Here is a 23,911-nt window from a genome sequence, read left to right as displayed (position 1 = left end):
GCCGCTGGCCCCCGCAGCCGCCTCCTCGGTCCGGCTTGCCTCACCCCGTTCCACCCGACTGAGCCTGGAGGGACCCCTCGCTCGCGTGCTCTCCCTTTTACCGTTCGGCTGCAAGGGAAACTCTGGTGTCTGTGTTCTAGGTTTTCTGAGGCCCCCACTGCACCCACAAAGTTAAGTGTCCTGCACCTGGGGTTTTTCAAACGCCATGCACACCTCTCGTGCTGGGTCAGGACTGTGTTTAGGTGGGGACTCTACCGTGCACATTTTACAAAGAATCTGTATAGCCAGTAGTCAGTAATCCTTCTGTCGCCCTGTGTGGATTTTCACCTGGTAGACTGTGAGCCCCTGAAGCCAGCATTGTCCTGTTCTCTGCCCCCAGCTCAGAGCTGGAGGGGGTGCAGGAAGGACGAAGGAGAGCAGGAGAGAGACCGGGAGACAGAGACAGGGACATTGGTCACACCAATGGGTCACGCGGCTTTTCTGGGCAAAGCTGCCGTGGAAGTGAGAACCCTGTTAGCTAGCTGAGATCAGTACCATTACGTTTAGTGATGTGGGCTGTATTTCATTTTCAACAAAGTTTAATGTCATTACAATGACCAGAAGTAATATTAACTCACCTTAAATACATACAGGGAGCGTGAAGAGAATTGCAGTGTTTAAAGAAGAGCGTACTCTCTGGCTTCCAATATTTAACCAAAGACTTAAAAATTAAAACCAGTCCGCATGAAGGCAGGAAACCACAGCACCTTCTATTTGGGGCAGGTGCGTCAGTCTTCCTGGAAGCCGTCTCTGCGTCTGAGGACCGGAGTGGTAACGCGGACGGCACCGCGAGCCTCCGGTCTCCGCACGGTCTCTTTAATTAAAACCGTCTGTGTAAATTTGTCCCCAAGAAAGAGCGGAAATGCTAAAGGGTTTCTGGGTTTCCTGCTTCACGGCCTGTGCCGACTTGATGAAAACCGGGAAGCCGACTTTCCGAGAACGTGATGAACTTCTTTCCGTATTAAAGGGCTCTTGTGTGTCTGGGGAGGAACTCCCTTAACGTGCTCAGCTTGATGGGCGGGACCTGCCTACCGCCTTGTGCTGGCACTTCCCACACCTGCACAGGCCCTTGTACGCGCACCCACACACACCTGCTGCACACCTGCACAGGCACGCACGCTCACACACATATTGCACACCACAGGCCCGCGCACACCCACGCACACTCACACTGAACACCCCTGCGTGTCGCACACACAACACACATGTATGTGCCCCCTGCACACATTCCCACGTGTGTTCACCCCACACGTGTGCGCACACATCTCACACACATGTTCACTCACAGCCCACACGTGTGCACACATGTACCTGTGTTCACCCACGTGTGTGCACACACACGCACACACATGGGCACACACATAAGCCATTCCAGTTGCTGTGGACACTGAGCTTAAACGGGGCCCTAAAAAGAGCAATGACCTCAATTTTTCTTAACACTGTTGCCACTTTTGCAACCCTGCAGCCGACCAGACAGGGATGTTGTTCGTCGGAGACGCCGTCCTGCAGGTCAGTATTTTAAACTTGAGCCTCCGCCCTGTTGTGTATTTTAAAGTGACAGTAATCAGTGATCATCCTCACAATTTTCAGCTCTCAATTTGTTGTCTACTCAGGTGAACGGCATTAACGTAGAACACGCGACCCATGAGGAAGTGGTGAGTGTGCCTCGTTTCTTATTTGTGTTCTTCTATCGTAACAGTTTTTCTCTCTAAGTTGTATTTCACTGAGTGCGTTCCTAGACACAGAGCTCCATAATTGGAAGGAAAGCTTAGAAAACTTAGTGAGGGTGCTCCCAGAGGACCTGCGTGAAAAGCCCAGCGTGGCAGCGAGGCACGTCCCGTACGCTGTGTGACGGGTCCTCACGGGCTGAGCAGGGTGGAAGGAACTGCTCCTATTCCAACTGGGGGACTGAGTTTGGGGAGTGTGGACCCAGCCCCCGGGGCAGTGAGGACCGCTGGCTTGCTGGAGCACGCTGGTGTGTAACGTGGGCAGACCGGGCAGGATGTCCCGTGACACACGCACCTGGTGACCATCTGGGACAAGGGCTTGTCGACACGCACGTGCTCCAGCCTTCCTTCTGTGGGAGAGGACTTTGTCCAGGTCAGGTCAGGTGCAGGATGCCAGCAGGGGTGAAATGAACATCCACGTGAAGTTGGGCACGGAGAAGCCCTATGTGCTCACGTGTGGCTGCGGCCAGGACGGCACCAAGGTGGGGAGGCGTTTAAGCTGGCTCTTGAAACCAAGAAGGTGGGGGACGGGTGGGTGGTGCAGTCAAGTGCAGAGCAGGGGCGGTCACGGGGGGCGAGGCGGGAAGGAACGCCTCCCCCAGAGGTGTCGGTGCCCCCCACAGGGACTTTACTCTGCACGTTACAGGGAACCAAGCATAATGTATTACTGTCCCTGGGAAGGGTCGGCGTGCGTCCATCCGTCAGTGTTTATCTTTCCAAGAAGCCACCTCCTGGCTCACGTAGGGCAAAGTCCGCTGATGCGGTCCCCTTGAACTTCCACGACACTGGCACAGAGTCCCCAGTAATCTCAGCCCGTGAAGAGTTGTTCGCCATCCCCCCTCCTCACTCGGGGCCCTGGACCTGTGCCAGGTGTGGGGAAGGCGCTCACACTGGGGATAAACGTGTTTCTTGGTCTCAAGCGACGTTCTCTGCAAAGGTTTTGTTAGGGTGAAGAAGCCCATGACTCGGGGGGGGGCCTTGTGCACCACAGTGACCCCTCCTCGGTCCAGCATTCATCCAAGAAACCAATTCTTGAGTAAACGAGGTGCATACCTTGTAAACAGAGATATTCTAATATTTGACACAAATATACTTTTAAAATCACACTATCAAATTATATGTCTGCCTCCTTTTTTATTTTAGAGAGAGTGTGTCAGGGAGAGAGACCGAGGGAGAGGGCAGGAGAATCCCAAGCAGGCTCCACACCATCAGCACAGAGCCCAATGTGGGGCTTGAACCCACCAACCCTGAGATCATGACCTGAGCCAAAATCAGGAGTCAGACGCTCAACTGCCTGAGCACCCCCAGGACCCCCACGTCTACATTCTTAGGTGACAGAAAACACGTGATTGCAACACTGCTAATGAGACAGATTCCATTGTTCAGGTTCATAAAGTTCATAAAAATATTAAATTTGTGAAGACCTCAGAAATCATAGTCTCACACGCTCGCCTGAAGAGTGAATTCTAGCTTCAGTTAATTCTAAAAGGACAAATGTCGGTTTTGCTCAACACAAAGGATCCACAAAATGAATCGTAATCACCCGCATTCTGCCCAAGCTTTGGAAGAGTTCTGATACGTGATGGGGACAGAAGTCTGTTTATTTCCACGTAATGCGTCTGTGGGAATAAACATGCAACTTTCCCTCTTTTTAATACACTGTGTATTTTTTTCCACGTCGACGTCTGTCATCAGAACTGCCATGGCAGGGAGTAAGTGTCCTTGGGCACGTGTGTGCATTGGGCGTGTTCTGAGACCCGTCACCCGAGAAAACGGAAAGTCAGAGCCTGACACCCGCCTTCGGAGCTAGGAGGTGCCTGGAGAGGAGGTGACTGCTCACGCAGCGGGTCCCCGGCCATGCGGGTCAGCGAGGAGCGGGGGCCGTGGTGGGTGTGCAGGCAGAGCTCATGGCAGTCGAGGGCTGGAGCAGGGTCTGTGCTGTCCGGACCGCGTGACGGGTTTCATTTTTCCGCAACAGGGTCAGAAACCGTAGAAGACCTCTCCGATTTGTGATCGGATGTTACTTGTGGTCTCACGTAGCAGACTGAGTTCTCAGGTGCTGCGAACACACGGATGAAAATTGCCGTAATCAGTAAAAATTCACTAACTTCCAGAGCCTCCTATTTAAGTTGAAATTAGTCCTTTTTGTACATATTTCAGTCATCGGTAGGACTTTTGTTCTCACGGAGGCCTCGGGACAGTTTCTAAGTTCAGGTGGGTTTGAACGTAACCCACAGAAATAAAGTCAACTACATGTTGAGGACAAAACAAAACGGGGTGGCGGGTCCCTTGTCCCGGCTGTGCCGCCACAGTCTGCCCCAGGGGTGAGCCAGGACAGAAGGGTTTCCCTGAGAGCGGACACTCGCTTCCCCCAGGTCACCCACGACAGATATGCGTGGGACGTCTTTTACGCCTGATACTATGGCATCGGATCATGCGGAACGAGGCCTCCACCCTCAGGGTTGAGTGTGGTCTGACGGGGGAGCGAAAGCTGCACCCCTGCTGGCGGCGAGCCACCCGATCCTGCGTCTGCTCTCAGCTCCTGGGAGAGACACTGAGCCCTTGAGATGCCTGTCACCCCATCCCAGGGGCGTCGCCCTCTGCCTCCTTGCGCAACCCCCCACATATTCTCTTCAGGGGTCGGGGGTTACAGTGCCCTCTGTCCTGCTCCCATGAGGACCTGCCCAGAAGCTCTGTTGCCGTGAACTGACAGAAGATTCCAGCAGCCTTCCCATCTTGTGGGAAGGAGCGTTAGAGCTGGATGGAGAGACAGGCTAAAATGCATGGATGGACGACAGACAGACAGACGGATGGATGGGTGGATGGATGGACGGACGCGATTAGATTAGATAGATAGATGATAGATTGTAGATAGATAACAGATGATAGATAGATAGATAGATGATAGATGGTAGATGATTGGTGGAAGATTCCATGATAGAAGTAGATAGGTAGGTGATGGAGATGAGTGATGGGTAGGTTGACAGACAGGTAGAGATAACTTGATGACAATACTCTCTCACTCCTGAGTTGGAAAGTTGCGGGGGAGGTGGTTCTCAACCCCACGGCACACTGGACTCAGCCAGCACCACACAGAGATTTCACTAGATGCCTTAGGGTCAGCATGATTCCTCCCGAACGTCCAGACCTCTTAATCAGTAGAGTTCAAAATCAAGGAGTGGGAAATAAAACTTGTGATTGTGTCGTGGTTGTGGTTTACGAGCGAGGTGTCACGTGGCCGTGGAAGGAGCCGTGGTAGTCGAGAGTCCTGTTCACGGGCTCACCTCTTCCACCAAGACCCGGTCCAGCCCGGTCCCCAGGGGTAGTGGGGCGGGTGACAGGCAAGCCTCGGTGGACAGTTACTGTGTGTTGTGGCTCGTTGGCCCGAGGTCGATCACCGAGACCCTGCCAGAGCCCGGGGACCAGCCTGCTCTCCCAAGGAGCCTTTTCAGGACGAGAGCATATGTATTAGCAGATACGGTTTTCCTGACGTGGCTTTAGTCCCACACCCGAGGGTGTGCGTGTGATTGTCCTGTTGGCCTCCCCCAGGAGCCGCCTACAGGGCCTGTCTGCACGGACCCCCCGCCCCTTCGGATCTTGGGCCGTGCTGCCTGGGTTGCTGAGCCCTTACGTGGCGGCCGTGTGACTACGGTGCTGAGCCTTGTCACGATCGGCCGTCTGGAAAGCGCAGATGGGGCTGATGTCCCGTCAGGATCCACAGAGACCTCCGGGGGTTTGGTAGGCTTCCTCGCCGTAGGGGTGCAACCTGCAGCAGTTTGTCCTTCGGCCGGAGTGTCTGACCTGCCCCAGGCCACCAGCAAAGCCCATGGGGGTCCCAGACTTGCACGTGTTTGTGGGGTCGTTTCTCTCTCCCTCACATCACCAGGTCCTCCAGGGTGCTGCCTCGCTTCCCCCAAGTTGGATAAGCATGGTGTCCCCACGTAGCAAACCACGATGCCCCCTGAGAGGCCCCGGGTCCTGTGGAGCAGAGACTGACAGGTCGCTGGCATGGCCCCAGTGCTGCCCTCCAAAAGCAGGCTGTTTCTGCCAACAGCTGGAACCTACAGACGAGGGAAGGTCGCTGTGCCGGTGGAGGGCGTCACTTGCCACGGAGCAGAGCGCACCTGGACGGCAGTGGGGATTGCAGCTGGGGTTCCGTGTGTTTGCCAGCGTGGCTGGTTTTCTGGGGTGTGAAAGTGGTGGAGGGAATCCCCACGTGTCCTGTCGGAGGCTGGCTTCCTCCAGAGTGACAGAGGATGACAGATACTTTCTACTGTCATCTCAGAACATGATCTATCATGTTCTAACTCAGAAGGAAGGAAAGGTTTTTCTCAAACCTCCCTGATCTTACACACAAACCAATCAGGCCCCCAATCGATTACCTCAAACCACACTTTGTTCTTGCCAAATTATGAACCACCGACTATTATTTCGAGGATTGTTTTAATGATGGGTAATGTTTTGGGGTTCTAGTAGAGAAACAGAGCCATCGAGGGAGATACTGGATTTCTGTGTGTGTGTGTGTGTGTGTGTGAGAGAGAGAGAGAGAGAGAGAGAGAGAGAGAGAGAGAGAGAGAGAGAGAGACGGACCGACACACAGACGGGGAGAGACAGAGAAGGAGGGAACTCTGGAGGTCAGAGCTTGAGGCTTGAAGCTCTCAGGCAGAATTTGTGGCTTCCGCTAATAGAAATGTTTTCTTCCTCAGAATCCTCAAATTTTATCTTAAAGCCTTCAACTAATTAGATGAGGCCCACCTGCAGTATGGAGGGTGACCAGCTCTACTCAAAGTCCCTGACTGCAGACATCAGTCACATCCACGAAATACCTTTACAGCAACACCTAGGTAGCTGGGTACCGTAGCCTACCCAAGTGGACACATAAAGCTATTAACCAACTGTGACATATTGCTATACGATTATCGTTAAAATATATATATAAAGGAGGGGCGCCTGGGTGGCTCACTCGGTTGAGCGTCCGACTTCAACTCAGGTCACGATCTCACACTCCATGAGTTCGAGCCCCACGTGGGGCTCTGTGCTGACAGCTCGAGCCTGGAGCCTGCTTCGGATTCTGTGTCTCCTGCTCTCTCTGCCCCTCCCCCGCCCCGTGCTCTGTCTCTCAAAAATAAACATTAAAAAAAATTTAATAAAAAATGGATTATCTCTGTTTGAATGATACATTAGCAGAGTCTGTTACTTTGAGTTGTGAGGAAAATATTGGGAATATAATTATGGGATACACACGAATAGTTATCTCATGGCTCAGAATGACAGTTACACATGCGGAAGGAGGGCCCAGGGGCAGCCCCTTAAATCTCCCACATTCGAATTCAGGAAAGAAATCTCGGCGGGGGCGTGGGGGGGATGGCGTGGGATCCTGGAGGCGAGTGGACAGTGTGACGTTACCGCCCGGGCCGGGCATCTGAGACGTCCCTGGAGGCACAGAGGAGGACGGCTGTAGAGCTTGGCGGGCAGAGGCCGCCTCAGGGGAGTCAGCGAGGGTAGCCTGCCTGGGGGCCGACAGTGTTTGCCAGCGTTTTCTTCCAAGGGCAGTGGGACGAGGTGCTGCGGGGGGGGGGGGGGGGGGGGGGGGCGCCGTGGGCTGTTCCTGCTCCAGGGCCGCTCACCAGGCACAGGTGCAGCCTCCGGGGTGGGGCATCCCTGGGCTGACGCACGCCCAGAGCGGGGGGTGGTGACCTGCAGCTGACTGACCTGAGGGAGAGGAGGTGACCTCGGGGTTCAGCCGAGAGGAGACGAGGAGGAAGGTCCCCTCAGGGAGCGGGGATGAGGACGCAGCCTCACGCGCTCAGAGCCCCCCTAGAATGAGGCCACGAGGATGGCACGAGGCTGATCGGCCACTTGTGTCCCTCCGGCCACGCGGTGCCGCCTGCACCACAGGACCGATGGTCAGCGGTGGCCGTGATGCCAGAGGGTGAGGGGTCAAGGGGTGCAGTGACGGGTCCGGGAATCGGAGCTGCACGAAGAGGGTGAGGCGTCACATGGGGCCACCCGGAGCGGCAGGTACCGTGGAGGACACATGGGGTGCAGACACCCCGGGAGCTCGGCAAGGTCAGGCATAGGACCCTGTGAGTGCGGCCGGCCAGGCGACCCGACCTCAGGGAGCAGAGGAGGCCCGGGGAGGGCCAGGCTGGGCTGGAGCCTGTGAGCATGCGCGCGCGCCCCAGCCCCGCGCGCGCCCCAGCCCCGCGCGCGCCCCAGCCCCGCGCGCGCCCCAGCCCCGCGCGCGCCCCAGCCCCGCGCGCGCCCCAGCCCCGCGCGCGCCCCAGCCCCGCGCGCGCCCCAGCCCCGCGCGCGCCCCAGCCCCGCGCGCGCCCCAGCCCCGCGCGCGCCCCAGCCCCGCGCGCACAGGGACTGGTTTTCTCTGCCCTACGGGCCTCGTGCATGGAGGCGAGTGTGCGAGACGCGGCGGATAATTCGCGCTGATGTCTCAGCTCACCTGCCCTGCGCCACTTTCCAGCCCCTGGTGTGGACGGAGGGAGGGTTTGTGCCCGCGTTCCCATGTGGTGCCTCTGACCCCTGGGTGCCCTTAGCAGGTGGGCCCGTGGAGGTGATGGGGGTTCAGTCAGGTCATGGGCGGGTCCCGGGGTGGGATCAGTGTCCCTGCCAGGAGAGACGCTGGAGCTCACACCGCCCACCGTTCACACCGCCCGTGGCTGGGGAGGAGCCTCACGGGTGTCCAGCCCCGCTGGCCCCTGATCTTAGGCTCTGGCCTCTGACCCTGGCAGATAAACTGTTGTGGAAGCTCCCCACCAACACGCTAAGACCCCGGGGGTTTGAATGGCTTGAGTGGCTTTTGTTAAACGCTCGGGAAAATTCGGGGTGCCTGGGGGGACCAGTCGGTTGAGCATCCGAATCTTAACTTAGGCTCAGGTCACGATCTCATGGTTTGTGGGTCGGAGTCCCGAGTCAGGCTCTGTACGGACACCACGGAGCCTGGAGCCTGTTTGGGATATTCTTTCTCTCTCTCTCTCTGCCCCTCTCCCGCTCACATGTTCTCGCCCTCAAAAAATAAAAAGTTAAAAAATTAAAAAATAAAAAAGCTTGGGAAAATTCATGCGGAAGTTGAATCTTTCCTTAAAAGGAAAGGTCCCTGACTTGGCTGCAGGAAGCTGAGGGCACGGGTGGGAATCTGAAGCTGGAGTCTGCAGCCCCCAGCTGCCCTGTGGGGGTGGGACCGATGTGCCCCAGGGTCAGTGACACAGGAGGAGAGGAGACTCTGATTAGATGCACAAGGCAGTTGTGTGTCGCTCTGGGTGGCAAGGAGCCGTCCGACCTCCAGGCTGCAGTCAGGTGTCTGCCCCTGCACCTGTCAGTCTTCCGGTGATGTCTTGAGGGGAGAGGTGGTCTTGGAGCCCTTTGGTGAGTGTGGAGGCATTAATGACGAGTGTCCCAGACGGTTTTTTTATTGTTGGACGAGCGCAAGCAGGGAAGGGGCAGAGAGGGGGGAACAGAGAACCTGAAGCAGGCTTGGGGCTGACAGGCTGACAGCAGTGAGCCGGATGTGGGGCTCGAACTCACGAACCGCGAGATCACGATCTGAACCGAGGTTAACCGACCGAGCCCCCCAGACGCCCCCGTTCGCAGACATTTCTGAACACGCACACGAGCCTTGCACCAAACTGGGGAAGACGCACAATGAAGCGGAGCCTTCGTGGCCCCCACGTGGGCGTCCAGAGCATCGCGGTGGGCAGAGGGGGGGAGGGGGCCCCGTGTGCCACTGAAAGTGCTGAATTCCTTCAGGCCGCTTGCCGCACGCCTCACTGTCCCGCACACAACATCACCTTGTCCGAAGTGGTGTCTCTTGAGTCTTGAGGGGCCTCGTGAACCACACACGAGGGCAGACTCACGGAAAGGTGCAGCGGGTTCTTTGGGGTTAATCAGCCTCCGCTAAACAGGTAGGAGACGTCAACGCTTGGACGCGTGTCGTGTCCAGAAAGCCTCGTGCGTGGTATTCGATCTGTGACGGCTGCAGGTGTTTACGTAGGTGGGGTGTGTGCGTCTCCTTCAAGAAGAGTCTGGAGAGGCCGCTGAAGGTGGCCACCTGCATGCACAGATCTGGGGCTGTTCCATCCAGGGGACGCTCGCTCTTTGAAGTTTAAAGCCACACGAGCTCAGGACGTCTCGGGGGCCTCGGTGCCCTTCCTCGGATGTGGTGGAGGGTCTGCGACCCCACCTGCATTCGGGGAGGAGCCGCTGCTTAGGGCCGGGTGGCCGGTGGCCGTCTCTCGGGTCAGACGGAGAGAACATAGTGGCGAGGTTCCCACAGATGCATCAGGGCCTGCTGAGGCCTGTCCGCGAGCAGAGGCCGGCGCTAGGTGCTCCCAGGCCCCCCTCCTGGTCTGGGGGCTCTGACCCCTACCATGAGCTCCCAAGTGACTTGGTCCTACGCTGTGTTTGAAGGCGGGTTTGGACCTCGTCCCTGGCAGTGGACGTGTCCCGTGTGCACCTGTCCGGAGAGCAGGTCCGACGAGGCGGCTATGGAAGGGATGGCTAGGTGTCCACCCGCCTTGACCAAGTGTGAGCAGAGGCAAAGCCACAGGACCGTGTGGTTTAATCCTTACAGGGTCGGTGTGGCCCGAGTGAGGCGGGAGGCCATCAATGCATGGCCACGGGGAATGAGGGAGGACATGGAAGGTGTGGGAGGGACGCCGCAGAGGTGAGTCTGCAGCCCGGAGTATTTAGGGGGAATTCGGGGCCTGGGTGTGAGGTCAAGGTCGAGGTGACGCAGGCCACCGGCAGGCGTGGTCCCAGGTCCACTGGGGTGGAGGTGCTGGTGCCCGGTGGTCGTTGTCACGGCGGACAAGGGCTTTTGTGTGGCTCTCAGGGCCGTGCAGGGGACGACAGCAGGTGTCTGAGAGATCTGGACTTGGGGGTGACAGAGCCGAGTGCGAGCCCGTAGGGTCCCCACGCCGGCCGGACAGCTGACCACCGGCCCTGATTGGGCCTGACCTGGAGTGCCCCAGCCGTGCACCCGCGTGATCCCAGGCTCCGGAGCAGCCACGTCACGTCTGCCTCAACACCAGTGAGCGTGCTGAGCACGGGAAGCTGACCGGACGTGGGCGGAAGCAGAGCCCCGTGGTGGGGATGCGTTGGCACAGGGAGGGGCGCCCGCTCCTCCCTCCAGAATTGTGCTTCAGACCCGGAGCGGGGCTGGTGGTCAGCCGTGTCTCAGCTGCGTGGCGGTGTGCGTTTTGCCGGCGTCTGACGCTTGGGTCTTTGTGCCAATACATTGAGTCCTCACCTGACTTGACCTTCGGGGAGATGGCCCGTGTGGTGGGCGGGGAGCCCGGTCTGGTTGAATGCAGGCTCGCCCCTGCTGGCGTGCACGAGTGTCCGTGTAGATGGCTCGCCCCTGCTGGTGTGCACGAGTGTCCCTGTAGACAGCTCGCCCCTGCTGGTGTGCACGAGCGTCCGTGTAGACGGAATACAGGAAGCGTGCACAAGCGTCTGTGTAGACGGCTCGCCCCGATGGTGTGCACGAGTGTCCGTGTAGACGGAATGCAGGAAGCATGCACGAACATCTGTGTAGACGGCTTGCCCCTGATGGTGTGCACAAGCGCCCGTGTAGACGGCTCGTCCCTGCTGGTGTGCACAGCCTCCATGTAGACCTGAGCTCAGACCTCCAGGGGCCCACAGGCCCTCAGTGTCTCAGGAAATCACCGGCGTGGAATTCTCGGGAAGCAGGCCAGGTGCATAGGACTCTTGTTTTAATTCTGTGTTTGATCCTCTCCTGGTGGTAAAGTAGTTATTTTTTGTCGTGTTGACAGGTGCATCTTTTGAGAAACGCTGGCGACGAGGTGGCCATCACTGTTGACTATCTCAGGGAGGCGCCGGCATTTCTGAAGCTCCCATTAGGTAAGGGCGGCAGACCGTCGGGGCACTGTCCTCCCGCGCCTCGCTGTGTCTGCACAGGACACGGCACCGACAGGCATACGCCAGGTCCCCAGCGCGGGTTCGGAGGCAGCAGGGGCACGGATAGACACCCTGCGTTTCCACGTCCGCAGCCCTTAGTGGAGGCATCCGACTACTGCGTGCGGATCAGTTGACTTCTGCGGGTGGGCTCGCTGATCACGCTTCCTGCGTGTGCACCGACACGTGTACGGGAAGTAAGGTTGTACCTGAAGTACCTGTGTAGACTTGGGAGATCCCCCGAGAGAGAGAAGACGGTAGTAAGGGCATGCTGTGAAGTGCCTGCCTCGTGCTCGTCTCCCGTACACGGCTGTGACCCAGTTTGGAGGCGATGGGTCGCCCGTCCATGCAGACGTTTTCGTCAGAGTTGTCACCATGACCCTTACGGACTCCGCCGCAGCCACATTTCTACAACAGGTGCAGAGTGGTTTAGTGGGGGCGGGGGTGCGGTCCTCTCAGCCAGAGGGGGCGTTAGGTACCATCGTGCCAGCAGGGGCTGTGACTCTGCTGGTGGCCCCTCGAGGTCCAGCTCTGGCAGGGCGGGTGCCCCGAGGACGGGGGTGGGTCCCACCCTCCGTGTCGTCCTGTGGAGGACCAGCGCCCGCCCTGGGCTGGCCACGTTCTCCGCGTTTTCTCTCCCTCTTCTCCCCGCAACCGCAGAAGCCTGTGGTGGGGGGGCCGGCGCAGTCCTCTGGGCGCATCTGTGGTGGAAACCCGTCTTGCAGGAGGGCCCACGTTTGACAGAAAGTCATTGAACTCGGTCGGCTTCTTACTTTCTCTCCCTGAGAACCTGAGCAAATCAGTTTCAGAATCCATTTTCCCGTCAGACCGCACCGGGGTAACCAGGCCACTATTGGCCTTTCTCGGGAAAATTGATACTCCTCCGTCAGTAAGATCCCTCGGGGTCTACGTTCTTAGGAGCCCAGCTCCTCGCAGTTCGCAGAGGGCTCCAAGGTCAAGAGGAGAGGCCGCGGGGCTGTGGACGGAAAGGAGCGCGCCCCGAGCGGCAGGAAGTGGGAATGGTGACCATCAGACCAGTCTTTGGAAAAGTAAACACCACGCACAGCACTGCATCGTGTCCCGTGGGGTCTGGGCAGACGTGCACGTGCACCTGTGAGGGGAGCGGCTCGGGGCAGCCCGTGTGCAGGTCCTGGAGCCAGCGGGGCGCTACTCCCGGGACAGACTGTCCGTTGCGGGGAAGGAGGGGGACGCCGGTCCCAGGGTGCGCTGTCCGTGGGGGAGGCAGGCGCCTCTGGCCCGAAGAGGGGACGCCACTACCTCCTGCCCGCGGCCAGCTGCTCTGGGTCTTTGGGCTCAGGGGGTGCATCCGTGGGCACCTCCAGCACTTTGGAGGAGAAGACAGGCTGGGGGGGGGGGGGGGCTGGTCCACTCGGCCACAGTAACAAAGCGCAGTGGCGGCCGGGACAGCAGACACTTCTTGCTCTGGCTTCTGGAGGCGGGACGTCTTGGGAGGACCTGGTTCATAGGCGCCTCTCCTCTCTGTGTCCTCACGTGCGGCAGGAGCCAGGGAGACCCTGGGGCCTTTTGGAAGCTCACCCATCACCTGCTTCAGGTGTCCCAACAACTTCCTGTCAGGGGCTCGGTTGAATTCCAAATTCAGCAGAGGAATTTGGAGGACACAAACGTTCAGTTCATAACAGAGGGGAGGTTCGGGTGAGATAGGGGATTTAGGGTGGCAGGTGGAAATGGAGAGGCGGGGGTGGCCTGTGGACTTCGTGTCCCCCCGCAGCACGGGGGCGGGAGAAGGGTCCGTCGTGTTTCTTCTGAATCGCACACAGAGTGAGCGGCTCTCGTGCAAAGAGCTTAGTCGCTTCTGGCCGCTCTGGGCTTCCGTTTCAGACTGTGAGCACATGCTACCAGGGTTTCACGGGGGTTCTTTCCAGCAGAACGTAAAGGCTAGCAAGTGTCGGACGTGCACTTGGGTGTCACGTATGTGGCATCGTGTTTGTGGAAGGTGGTCGGTTCGCAGCACTGTGCCACCAGGCGGGCCGTGGGTCCACCCTGTGGGTCGGCCTGCATATCTGTCCTGTAGGTGTTTTCCCGTGCGGATAGAGAGCTGATCCTGTAACGTTGCAGCAGGAGGAACGGGGTGGCGGGCAGGATCTGGTGCGTAGACGTTCGTGTTAGGGCTCCATCTGCCTTCTTCCAGGTGAGGTGACCTCCCGGCAGAGGGGGCGGCCGGGGTCTCCAGACCGCTTCCGATAACGCTACAGAAGCAGCAGAATCCAGGCAACCCCAGCAGCATCTTGAAGCCGGGGTGGGGGGAGGGAGTGCCCAGGGGAGTCAACAGGGAGCCTGTCCCCAGAGCCACCACAGGCCTGGGGTGGCCACGTGCCCCTGGCCGAGGGACCGACGGGGACCTCTGACCATCAGCCGGGGCACTGGAGACGTTTTGTTGAGAGATGCGACACAGCTGCGCGTAGCCAGCAGCCTCGTCACTTGCCTGGCTTTGCTGCCGATGTCCTGGCACAGCCTGGCTGAGTCCCGCTGGCCCTCATGGTGGGCTCAGCATGCACGTCAGCACCCCCGTAAGGGTGCTCACGGCCCAGTGTGGGGGGCCAGCCAGCCGTGGCCTGGCAACAAGCCCCATGCGATCTGCCTGCCAGCCTTCCCACATGGCAAGGATGTTGAATTCTCTCTTGAGTCAATAAACGTCTATTCTTTATTTGGTTTTGTATAATCTTCAAAAGTTAAAACCTTACTATTCCAAAACACCGTAATCCCTCCGTAAATTCAGGCAGGTTCCTCTGGTGAGGCCGCAGCAGGACGGCAACTCACTCTTGCCTGCCCCACCCTCACCCCTGCACCGGGTCATCGGTGGAAGCCCGCCGTGCACTACAGCAGCGACTGGCGGTGCAAGGACACCAGGCCCGTGAGGACAGCGCCCGCTTTCGACACCTGACCGCCACGCTGGAGAGAAGATGAACAGGAGTCAGCAGCCCCCCTCTCTCTCTCTCTCTCTCTCTTTTTTTTTCTTTTTGCATAAATTCAGACTCTTAGTGTTTTTTTAAGATATAAGTCCCATAACACAACTTCCACTGTTTATTTTTTTATTTTTTTAACGTTTTATTTTCGAGAGAATGCAAGCAGGAGAGGGGCAGAGAGAGAGGGACAGAGGATCTGGAGAGGGTTCTGTGCTGTAGCACTGAGCCCGATGTGGGGCTTGAACTCGGGAACCAAGAGATCATGACCTGAGCTGAAGTCAGATGCTCAGTGGGCTGAGCCCCCCAAGTGTCCCCAAGATCCACTATTCAAAGTGCTCGTTCACTTGAGTGGTTTGTAGTGTTTTCCGCGTGCCACGCAGCCCTCAGAGTCCAGTCCCAGAGCCCTCCCATCACCCCAGAGAGGCCACAGCCCCTGGCCCGGCCCCACGGGCCCCCCTCCTGTGTCTGGGCTCTCCTGCTCCACACTCCCTGTGAAGGTGATCCGCACACGGTGTGGCCTCTGCGTCTGCGTCCCTCACTTGAGCTCCTGTTTTCCAGGCTGGCAGAGGCTGTAGCAGGTGTCAGCCCCCCTGTTCTGTTCTGTTCTATGAGGTCCCACATTGTGATCCCTGCTTCATCAGCGGACGGGGGGGAGGGGGGGAGCGGCGGGTGGTTTGTTTCCACCTTGGAGCCGCTGTGAATAATACGGACAAGAGCCTTCATACATGGGTTTTGTGTGGACATGTGTTCCTTCTCTGGGTGTTAGCTGCATGGGATTGCTGTGTCCTTCGGTCTTTCCGTGCATGACCCTGAGGGACCTTCTCGGCAGCCACCCCCTCATTAAACCCCACCCACCCTGCATGAGGGAGGCCAGTGTAATTTCCTAGGTGAGAGCTCGTTTTGTAGGCCAGAAGTTTCTATAAATATTTCTTGTAAGCTTTTTGTTGTATATTTTCTTTTTAAAATTTTCTTTATATTTATTTTTGAGAGAGACAGAGCACGAGCAGGGAGAGGGGAGAGAGGGAGGGAGACACAGAATCCCAAGCAGGCTCCAGGCTCCAGGCTCCGAGCTGTCGGCACAGAGCCTGACGCGGGGCTTGAGCCCACGAATGGTGAGATCGTGACCTGAGCCGAAGTCAGATGCCCCACCGACTGAGCCCCCATGTGCTCCTGTTGTATATTTTCTAATGTTGAATTGTGACTCCAAGTTTATTTTTATCATTAGCAATTATTGAGAACTGATCGTCCTGTAAATAATGGGCTTTACTGGTGGTGACCAAAACTGTATCACAACAGTTCGGATTTCCCTTCTCGGATGCTGTAGACGAAAACACACGCGTTTATCCGAAGTCAGTAGGATGACTGGCAGGGTGACCTACTCACGTTCCCGTTCGCTCCGTGCCCTTTATTTCTCCCTCTGGGACCGGCAGTCGCGTGTCCTCTGGCCGCAGCACTGTCCTGGGGTGCGGGGAGCTTGGAGGTGCAGGGAGCCAGGGCGGCGTTGTGTCACCGTGGCCTAGCGGAGCGCCCAGGCGGAGACGGCCCCAGGGCAGCGGGTTCGCGGGGGCTGGTCCAGGGAAGGAGGGGTGCGCTGGAGCGCCGTCTTTGGGGCCCAGAACAGCGCGCATTTCCCGAGTCCTTGGGGCTGCGCACGGCGCGCGCGGGAACGTGGTGTTCGGTGGGGAATCCAGGTCCTCATCGGTTCTGTGGGGATGGGGGAAGGGTGCGGGGGGTGGGGCGTGGTGGCTGGGGGCCCAGGAGTCCCGCAGGCAGGCAGGGGTGGCGATAGTCGGCTGCAGAGCCCCGCGAGCCCGCCCGCAGCGAGAGGGCTGGTGACTTCGGAATGACTGCGTACGTGACGTCACCTGACCTTCAGTTTAATCTTAGGAAGTCGACCGAGCACCAGGCGTCTCCAGTGTTTGGGGGTTCCGGCTCCGTATACTCCTTTTCTGCAGCGGGTGGGGGAGGGGGCACGCCACATCATGCGGTGATGGCTGGCGGCCGGCGTCTGTGGCAGATCGGCCGCGCGGTCCTCAGCACCCAGACGGTCACACGCCAGGACCCTGGATCGGCTCAGGGGTCCGTAGGGAGCTCCTCAGGGTAAAGCCTAGATGCCTGGTTCTCGTGGCCGGTGGACTTACGTGGGCAGGTGTCCGTCTCCGTGTGGCCCCACCACAAAAATTAACAGACTGAACCTGTGAGTCACACGGGAGCTGCTCATGCTCCTATTGTGGCCAAAAATATTTGGGATCCGGTTGTCGGCGGATCTAGCTTTCTCTGCGAAGCTATTCTCAGACATCGGAAACAGCAGGAAAGCTTTCTCCTTCCCCTTGAAAATTCACCGTCGGGGTGAATTTTGTGGAGCTGATCACAAGCTCTGGTCGTGTGGCCCCGGAGGCCTGGAGGTGGGGCGTGTTCCCCTTTACCGGAACCAGGTTGCTCCGGGTGTGAGCCCTCGGTCCCGAGAGGACTGCGGTCAGTGGGTGACAGACAGAATCCCTCCAATTTCTTCCTCTGCGAAATGACGCTTGTAGTAAACACCCCCAGCAGAGGCACGTGTTTTGAAGCAGCGAGTGAAACCACATTTACGAGGCACTTGGTTCAGTTCCCAAGAAATCATAAGGATGTTGATGACGGGGTGACTGACACAGGCTCATCTCTGTCCCTCCATGGCCACCTCACGCGACTGACCCACAGGGCGGGGGCCCTGATGCCGGTGGCTGGCGGGTTTGGGCCCCGTGTGGTGAGGAGGCTAGGGGACAGTGATTTATTGTCGGGAGCCTCAGATGTCTCTCTTTTCCAGGAAAGTCAGAAATCTGGTTTTTTTTTTTTTAATTTCTCTTTAATGTTTATTTATTTTTGAGAGAGAGACAGAGCGTGACCAGGGGAGGGGCAGAGAGAGAGAAACACAAAATCCAAAGCAGGCTCCAGGCTCTGAGCCGTCAGCACAGAGCCCGACGCGGGGCCCGACCTCACAAACCGCGAGATAGTGACCTGAGCTGAAGTCAGATGCCCAACTGATTGAATCACCCAGGCACCCTTATGAATTCTGAGATTTAATGTGATGTCTTGGTTTTTCTCAAGCAAAACCGATCTGTAGGTCAGCTTCAACTTTACCTTGCAGTTTGGTGTCTCTCCCTAATGCGATTTACTGCCCAACAATCAGCTGCTGGGGGTGCCCAGGGCACCTCCTTTCAGAAGGGCAGGGGTGGAGGTCACTCAGCCCCGTCTCTCCTTTCGGAAGAGGAAACTGTAGCTCAGAATGGCTCCTGGCCCCAGACCTCTGCTCCCTGCCCAGACACGGGCTTTTTGTTTTCAGACCCACTGTCCACAAGCTTATCTGATTTATCTCTATGTTGTCCACTAATGCAGTTGGCAATGCCAAGGAAATCAGAAAATGTCAAACAAATAAGCAGCTTGGAAATTTAGAACAGAAAGTCAGGAATAGCGTGTAGAAGGTTCTGATGTGATCCTGGTGGTAGAGAGTGCAGGTGTGGGACGTCCCCGGGGACCAGGGATGACAGTCCCCCGGTGCCGTGTGGGTGCGGATTCTGGACCCCGGTGGCACCTTTTCCCGTGAGGTGGGCCATCTGCCCTGCCTTCTGCCTTCTGCCCCATTTCTGGTTGAGGCCAGACGGGTGTGAGGTGGCCCCAGGACAGCAGGGGACGGAGGGCGGACGTGGTGGCTCCGCGTGATGGCCGGTGTCCTGGGGGACTTCCCGGTGCCTCGGGAGAAGGGAGGCTCTCTACCTGGGGACCGCTGCCCGCGCTCCGTCTGAGTGACCGTCTCTGCTTGCCCGCAGGGTCCCCGGGGCCAGCCGGCGACCACAGCAGCGGGGCCTCGTCCCCTCTGTTTGACAGTGGACTGCATCTGAACAGCAACCCCAGCAGCACAGTAAGCACGGCTTCTCGTACTTTAACCGAGCGGGGATGTATGTCCCCACACGCGCCCCAGAATTAAAACGTCACTCGAGGTGGCAGGTTCAGCTAGGAGGACGTGGGGCACGATGGAGGACGCCGTTGGTTGGCGTCTGGTTCCACAAGGGATGGCTCGGCGCCACGATGTAGGACATGGTGGCCGTGGTGGCCGTGGCCCCCACGGCCCAGCGAGCAGGCGGGTGCAGTCGGCTCCGAGGTGGGATTCAGCCCTGCTCCCACCGCCTCTGCCGGGCTCCCGTGTGCCGTGTGCCAGCGGGACATTTTCCTCCTGCCCAGATGCCTGCCCCCCCCGAGTACCCCAGCTGAGCCAGAGCAGGGGGGGCACCTGGCCCCCGAAACCCCTCCCGCAGAGACCCAGACCCTGTGCAGCGGGCCTGCCTCGGCCCCCTTCCAGCGTGTGGGCTCCTCTCCACCTGCGTTAGCGGACGGGGATCGGAATCCCGTAAGCAGTCTGAAAACCTGTTACTGGAAATCAGGCCCTCTCTCGCTCATAAAAGGACCAGCTGCGGGACGTGCAGGGACAGCCTGAGGGAAAAGTCCAGATTCAGACAGTAACGTTCTTGAAATACCGTTTTTCATTTTAACGTTAAAAAAATGTTTATTTATTTTGAGAGAGAGAGAGAGAGTGGGTGAGGGGCAGAGAGAGAGGGAGAGAGAGGATCCCAAGCAGGCTCCACACAGTCAGCACAGAGCCCGACGCGGGGCTGGAACCCACGAACCGTGAGATCATGACCTGGCAGAAGTCGGGTGCTTAACCGACTGAGCGACCCAAGCGCCCCCCGTCCGTGCTTTCCTGTGTGGATTTAGCATCTGGTTCAGGAGAACCTTCCTTACCCCATGCTCGTAAATATATCTGCTTGTGTTTCCTTCTCAGTGTTCGTTTGCTCTCTGTGTTAGGTCTCCCAGGCATGCGACACTTATTTCTGTGAAACATGTGAAAAGTAGGGATCAGATTTATTGTCCTGGGCAAGCACGTGTCGTGACCGGTTCCTCGGGGATTGTGTGCCACCTGGGCCCTCAACCGCGTGTCCTGCCGTGGTTTACGTGTGCTCTCCAACGGTGTCAAGGCCGGAATCACACTTACCGCTGTGGACCTACGGCACACGTTTGCCACCGCGGGCCCACGTCTCCTCACCTCCTGGTTCACTTTATTTTTTCTGTCTTCTCTTTCCCTTTGTTTCTTCGTGAGAATTTTAAAAGCCTCTGATCAGATTCTGCAGAAGTCTTGGGGTTTTTTATTGAAAGTGTGTGAAAGTGTGTGACTACAGGGGAAGTCATTTTTCCTGCTGGTGAAAGGATCTCAGATCTTCAGTATTTTTCAACAGGGTTAATTTTTTTCTTTTTTGATCGATTCAGCAGAGGATTCTTCATTTTACTGCTCTTAGCAAAGAACGACTTTGGCTCTGCAGATCCGCATGCTGCTGGTTCCTACTCATTTTTGTTACCTTGTCCCTTTGATTTCGTTTGCATTTTTGTGCTTCCTTCTTTCTTACCACTGAGCCTGACAGGCTGCGCCCCCGTTGGAGTGTGTGGTGATTACCGATGTGTACTCGAGCTCGGTTTTGATCGCGGACTTTGAATTTTTATTGGTCCCCCCCTTTACTGTGCCCCTTTTCTTCTTGATATTTAAATTATTCTGATTAAATTTTTCACGTGTCTTCTAAAATTCTCCTCTGCATGTCTCAAATGTGTGTACTCCATTTACATTTATTTGGAGGTGGCCCTTGAAATTTTGCCAAATGTATACTTTGCTTACACGATAGAAAGACGGCATGTTTAGGTCCTGCTGGAAGGTGCTAGGACCTTGTGACCCCTGAGCCCGAGTTGTTTCCTGATTTACCACCTGCTGTGGCTTTGTGTTTAGAAGCTGCTTTAAACTGCACAAAAAGTCACAACTTTTAGGGTTCCTGCACTCTGAAATGTTTACAGCCTCTTGTTCTCGCCACGACTTCTGCATCCGGCCTCCTTTCAGGATGGATCTCCTCTCTGCTCAAGGACTCTCGCTAGAACTTAAGGCCTGTTGGTACCAAAATCTATTTCAGGTTATTTTAAAACGGGTTATTTTGTCTACACTTGAACGTACTTCCAGCGTCTCTGGTCTCTACTGCGGACACTGGGAAGTTTTCTCTCCACGTGGCTGCGGGTCCAGCTGTGTTCCTGGGCAGCCTCCGGTGTGGTCACTGATACAGCCCTCTCCATGGTCTTTGACACAGCCTTCATCTACACACACGGCACCTCCCCGCCCCTCCGGCCCCCACCCTGAGCTCAGATTGCCTTTGTGCCCCAGCGTCACCTCCTGTCCCTTACAGGCCTTACCTCTTGTCACTTCTTGCCTTCCCTTGGGCTTCTCATCGGACTGTCTTCTAGGAGATCTCTTAAGATTTTTATTTCATTATTTGTCTCAGCTTTGTACAGTATCCTAGTTGAATCATCTGCTGAGTGTTTTTTTTTTTTAAGAAAACATCATCCAAGATCACGTTAATGCGATTCTTCTTGAATGACAGGGTGTGCACATAGCAGGACGCACCCCCAGCAGTCCCCTCAGGAAAGGTGACCCAGTCTGCCGGAGATGTGGTGCGCACTGGAGAACGGAACAGATGGGGGGGGGGAGGTGGGGGGGGAGGTGGGGGGGAGGCCCCACCCGAGGTCCCCCGGCACCTCCTCCCACGGCCTCGGGCCTCCGTGCTCTCAGGCTCGGCGTGGGGCTGGTGACCAGCCTGCTCCTGTGAACGTGTACCCTCAGCCTTCGTCGTCACCCTCATCACGAAGGGGAGAAAGAGAAAGGCAGAGCGTAGGAATGCTCTGTAATCATTTGGTTAGGTCACCTTCAAGAACAACGCATTTCACAGAATCTGAATCCCAGAGAGTCAAAACAGAGTTTTAATATGTTTTTTTTTTTTTTAATTTTTTTTTCAACGTTTTTAATTTATTTTTGGGACAGAGAGAGACAGAGCATGAACGGGGGAGGGGCAGAGAGAGAGGGAGACACAGAATCGGAAACAGGCTCCAGGCTCCGAGCCATCAGCCCAGAGCCTGATGCGGGGCTCGAACTCACGGACCGCGAGATGGTGACCTGGCTGAAGTCGGACGCTTAACCGACTGCGCCACCCAGGCGCCCAATATGTTATTTTTTAAAAGATATTAAGACTCAAAATCCTGTAAAAAATTTTAAAGGCCACCTGCTTCGTATTCCATATGGAAACAATAATAATCGCGTCAATAATCCAGCGGCCAGCTGGTTCCACGCCCTTAGCGGCTGGGCTCTGTCTTCTGAAGCCTGTTCGGCACTGAGATCGTTCTCTGCGCTCGACAGGGGACTGTGTCCAGTACAGCCTCATGATGGTGCTGGAATTGACGGGACCTGTGGATCGGAGGGTAAAGTAGACTCTGCCCTGCACTTTGCTTTATCGACAGAAGCGTGTCGGAAACATCCTCAGACTCTCGGGATGTGGACCGTTTCCGGTGGCGACGCTCTCGGGATGGTTGGATGGCTTCTGTCCTCCGGGACCAAACCCGACCCGACCGAGCAGGAAATGGAGTTGGCTCAGAGCAGCCTTGTTAACGGGGAGGGGGGACCCGCGGGCTGGTCCCCGGCTCTCACGGCTCGTGCCTCCGACCCGGTGCGTCTGCGCCTCTCCTTGTGGAGGCGGGGAGGCTGCACGTCCTCTGGTCCACACTGCCGGAGGGACGCCCGTGCTACCTTGTCTAGGTCGCAGCCTTTCTGTGTGTTTATCCCGAACTGAATTGGTAACTACTCCTTCCCGACGTGACCTCTCTTCCCCCATGAGACGGGGTCGGCTCCCGGCTTTTCCTTCTAGCTCCCACACGCTCTCGTCCAGAAGCTGGGGCCGCCCCACATAGCTTAGAACTGACTTCATCTTTACGCTGCTTCTCTGCCAGAAGCCCTTACCGAATATTTATAACAACAGAGAAGGTCTCATTCACCCTGACACCATCTATTAGGCTGAAAGTTGCAGAATTCATTCCTCCTGTCCCCTGGACCTCCCACTCGTCTGCAGACCCGCTGGCCCCTCCTTACCTGGTTAGTGTTGATGCTCGTCCTCGGAGCGGGCTGCTCTGAGAGGGTTTCGTGTCCAGAAAGGTCTCCTTTGTCCCGAGCGAGAGCCGGCGTGCTCCCTGGGTGTTCTTGGGCTCTCGGGTGTGTATAGACCAATGTTGTTTGTCTTGAGGTGGTAACACCACCGACGTCAGCGTCTGCTGTTGTAGGTTAGTCGGAGCTCAGGTAGGACTGGACGGTGAACGTGCTGAGGTCCCTCTCTTGTTACAATACTTCATAAATTAGTAAAGCACCAGTAAAATTAAAGACCAAAAGAGAAATAAAGCAAATTGCAAAAGATAATTAAAAATGCACCAAGAAAAAAGGAAAAGACAATGAAGGAGCCAAAGAAAGAAGGTAAATATGAATACAAATAGAGTAGTAATAAAATACGTTTAATTAGACTGAATTTACAGTTTAGGAGCCATCGATTATTTCAGTCTCTAAGAGGACTGGAATGAGGGGTGCCTGGGGGGCTCAGTCAGTTAAGCATCTGACTCTTGGCTTTAGCTCCAGTCGTGATCGCACGGTTTGTGGGTTCGAGCCCCACACTGGGCTCTCTGCTGTCAGCACAGAGCTGGAGCTGCTTTGGATCCTCTGTCTCTCTCTCCCCTTCCCTACTCGTGCTGTCTCTCTCTCAAAAATAAATAACACATTTATTAAAAAAATCTCTTAAATAAAATGCCCATATTATCCAAAGCAATGTACAGATTCAATGCAGTCCCTATCAAAATTCCAATAGCAGTTTTCACAGAAGTAGAACAAACGATCCTAAAATTTGTATGAGGCCAAGAAAGACTAAGAAACACCAGATAAATCTTGAAAAAGAACAAAGCTGGAGGCATGATGTTCCCTGACTTAAGTTTTTTTTACAAAGCTGTGATCATCAAAACAGTATGGTCCTGGTATAAAAACAGACACATAGACCGATGGGACAGAATAGAAAACCCAGAAATAAATCCACAATTATATGGTCAATTACTTTATTACAAAAGAGCCAAGAATATACAGCGGGGAAAAGACAGTCTCTTCAGCAAATGGTGCTGGGAAAGCTGGACAGCAATGTGCAGAAGGATGAAATGAAAGTGAACCGATTTCTCACACAAAAGAATTAAGTCAAAGTAGACGAAAGACTGAACGTAAGACCCTTAACTGTAAACCTCCTGGAAGAAATCATAGGGTATAAGTGCCTTGATTCTGGTCTTGGTGCTGATTTTTAAAAATTGACCCCGAACGCAAAGGCAACAAAAGCAAAAATAAACAAGCGGGCTGTA

The 23,911-nt window shown here is 56.3% G+C and overlaps 1 protein-coding gene across 2 annotated transcripts in view; it reads left to right on the top strand.

Annotated features, from left to right (window-relative positions):
- Positions 1-23,911, top strand: part of SNTG2 (syntrophin gamma 2) — a 172,850-nt gene that overhangs the window by 63,771 nt on the left and 85,168 nt on the right. The window contains exons 5-8 of one of the 2 annotated variants that reach the window (XM_042982606.1): positions 1,505-1,548; positions 1,653-1,694; positions 11,555-11,642; positions 18,445-18,536. In XM_042982606.1, coding sequence (XP_042838540.1) covers positions 1,505-1,548; positions 1,653-1,694; positions 11,555-11,642; positions 18,445-18,536 — 266 coding nt within the window. The remainder of the gene's footprint in view (positions 1-1,504; positions 1,549-1,652; positions 1,695-11,554; positions 11,643-18,444; positions 18,537-23,911) is intronic. The other variant, XM_042982607.1, reaches the window with a different exon arrangement.

Source organism: Panthera tigris, chromosome A3 (genome assembly GCF_018350195.1).
Source record: "Panthera tigris isolate Pti1 chromosome A3, P.tigris_Pti1_mat1.1, whole genome shotgun sequence".
Taxonomy (NCBI): Eukaryota; Metazoa; Chordata; class Mammalia; order Carnivora; family Felidae; genus Panthera; species Panthera tigris.
The sequence above is the reverse complement of the archived record's forward strand: the minus strand, read 5'-3'. Positions and strand labels throughout refer to the sequence as shown.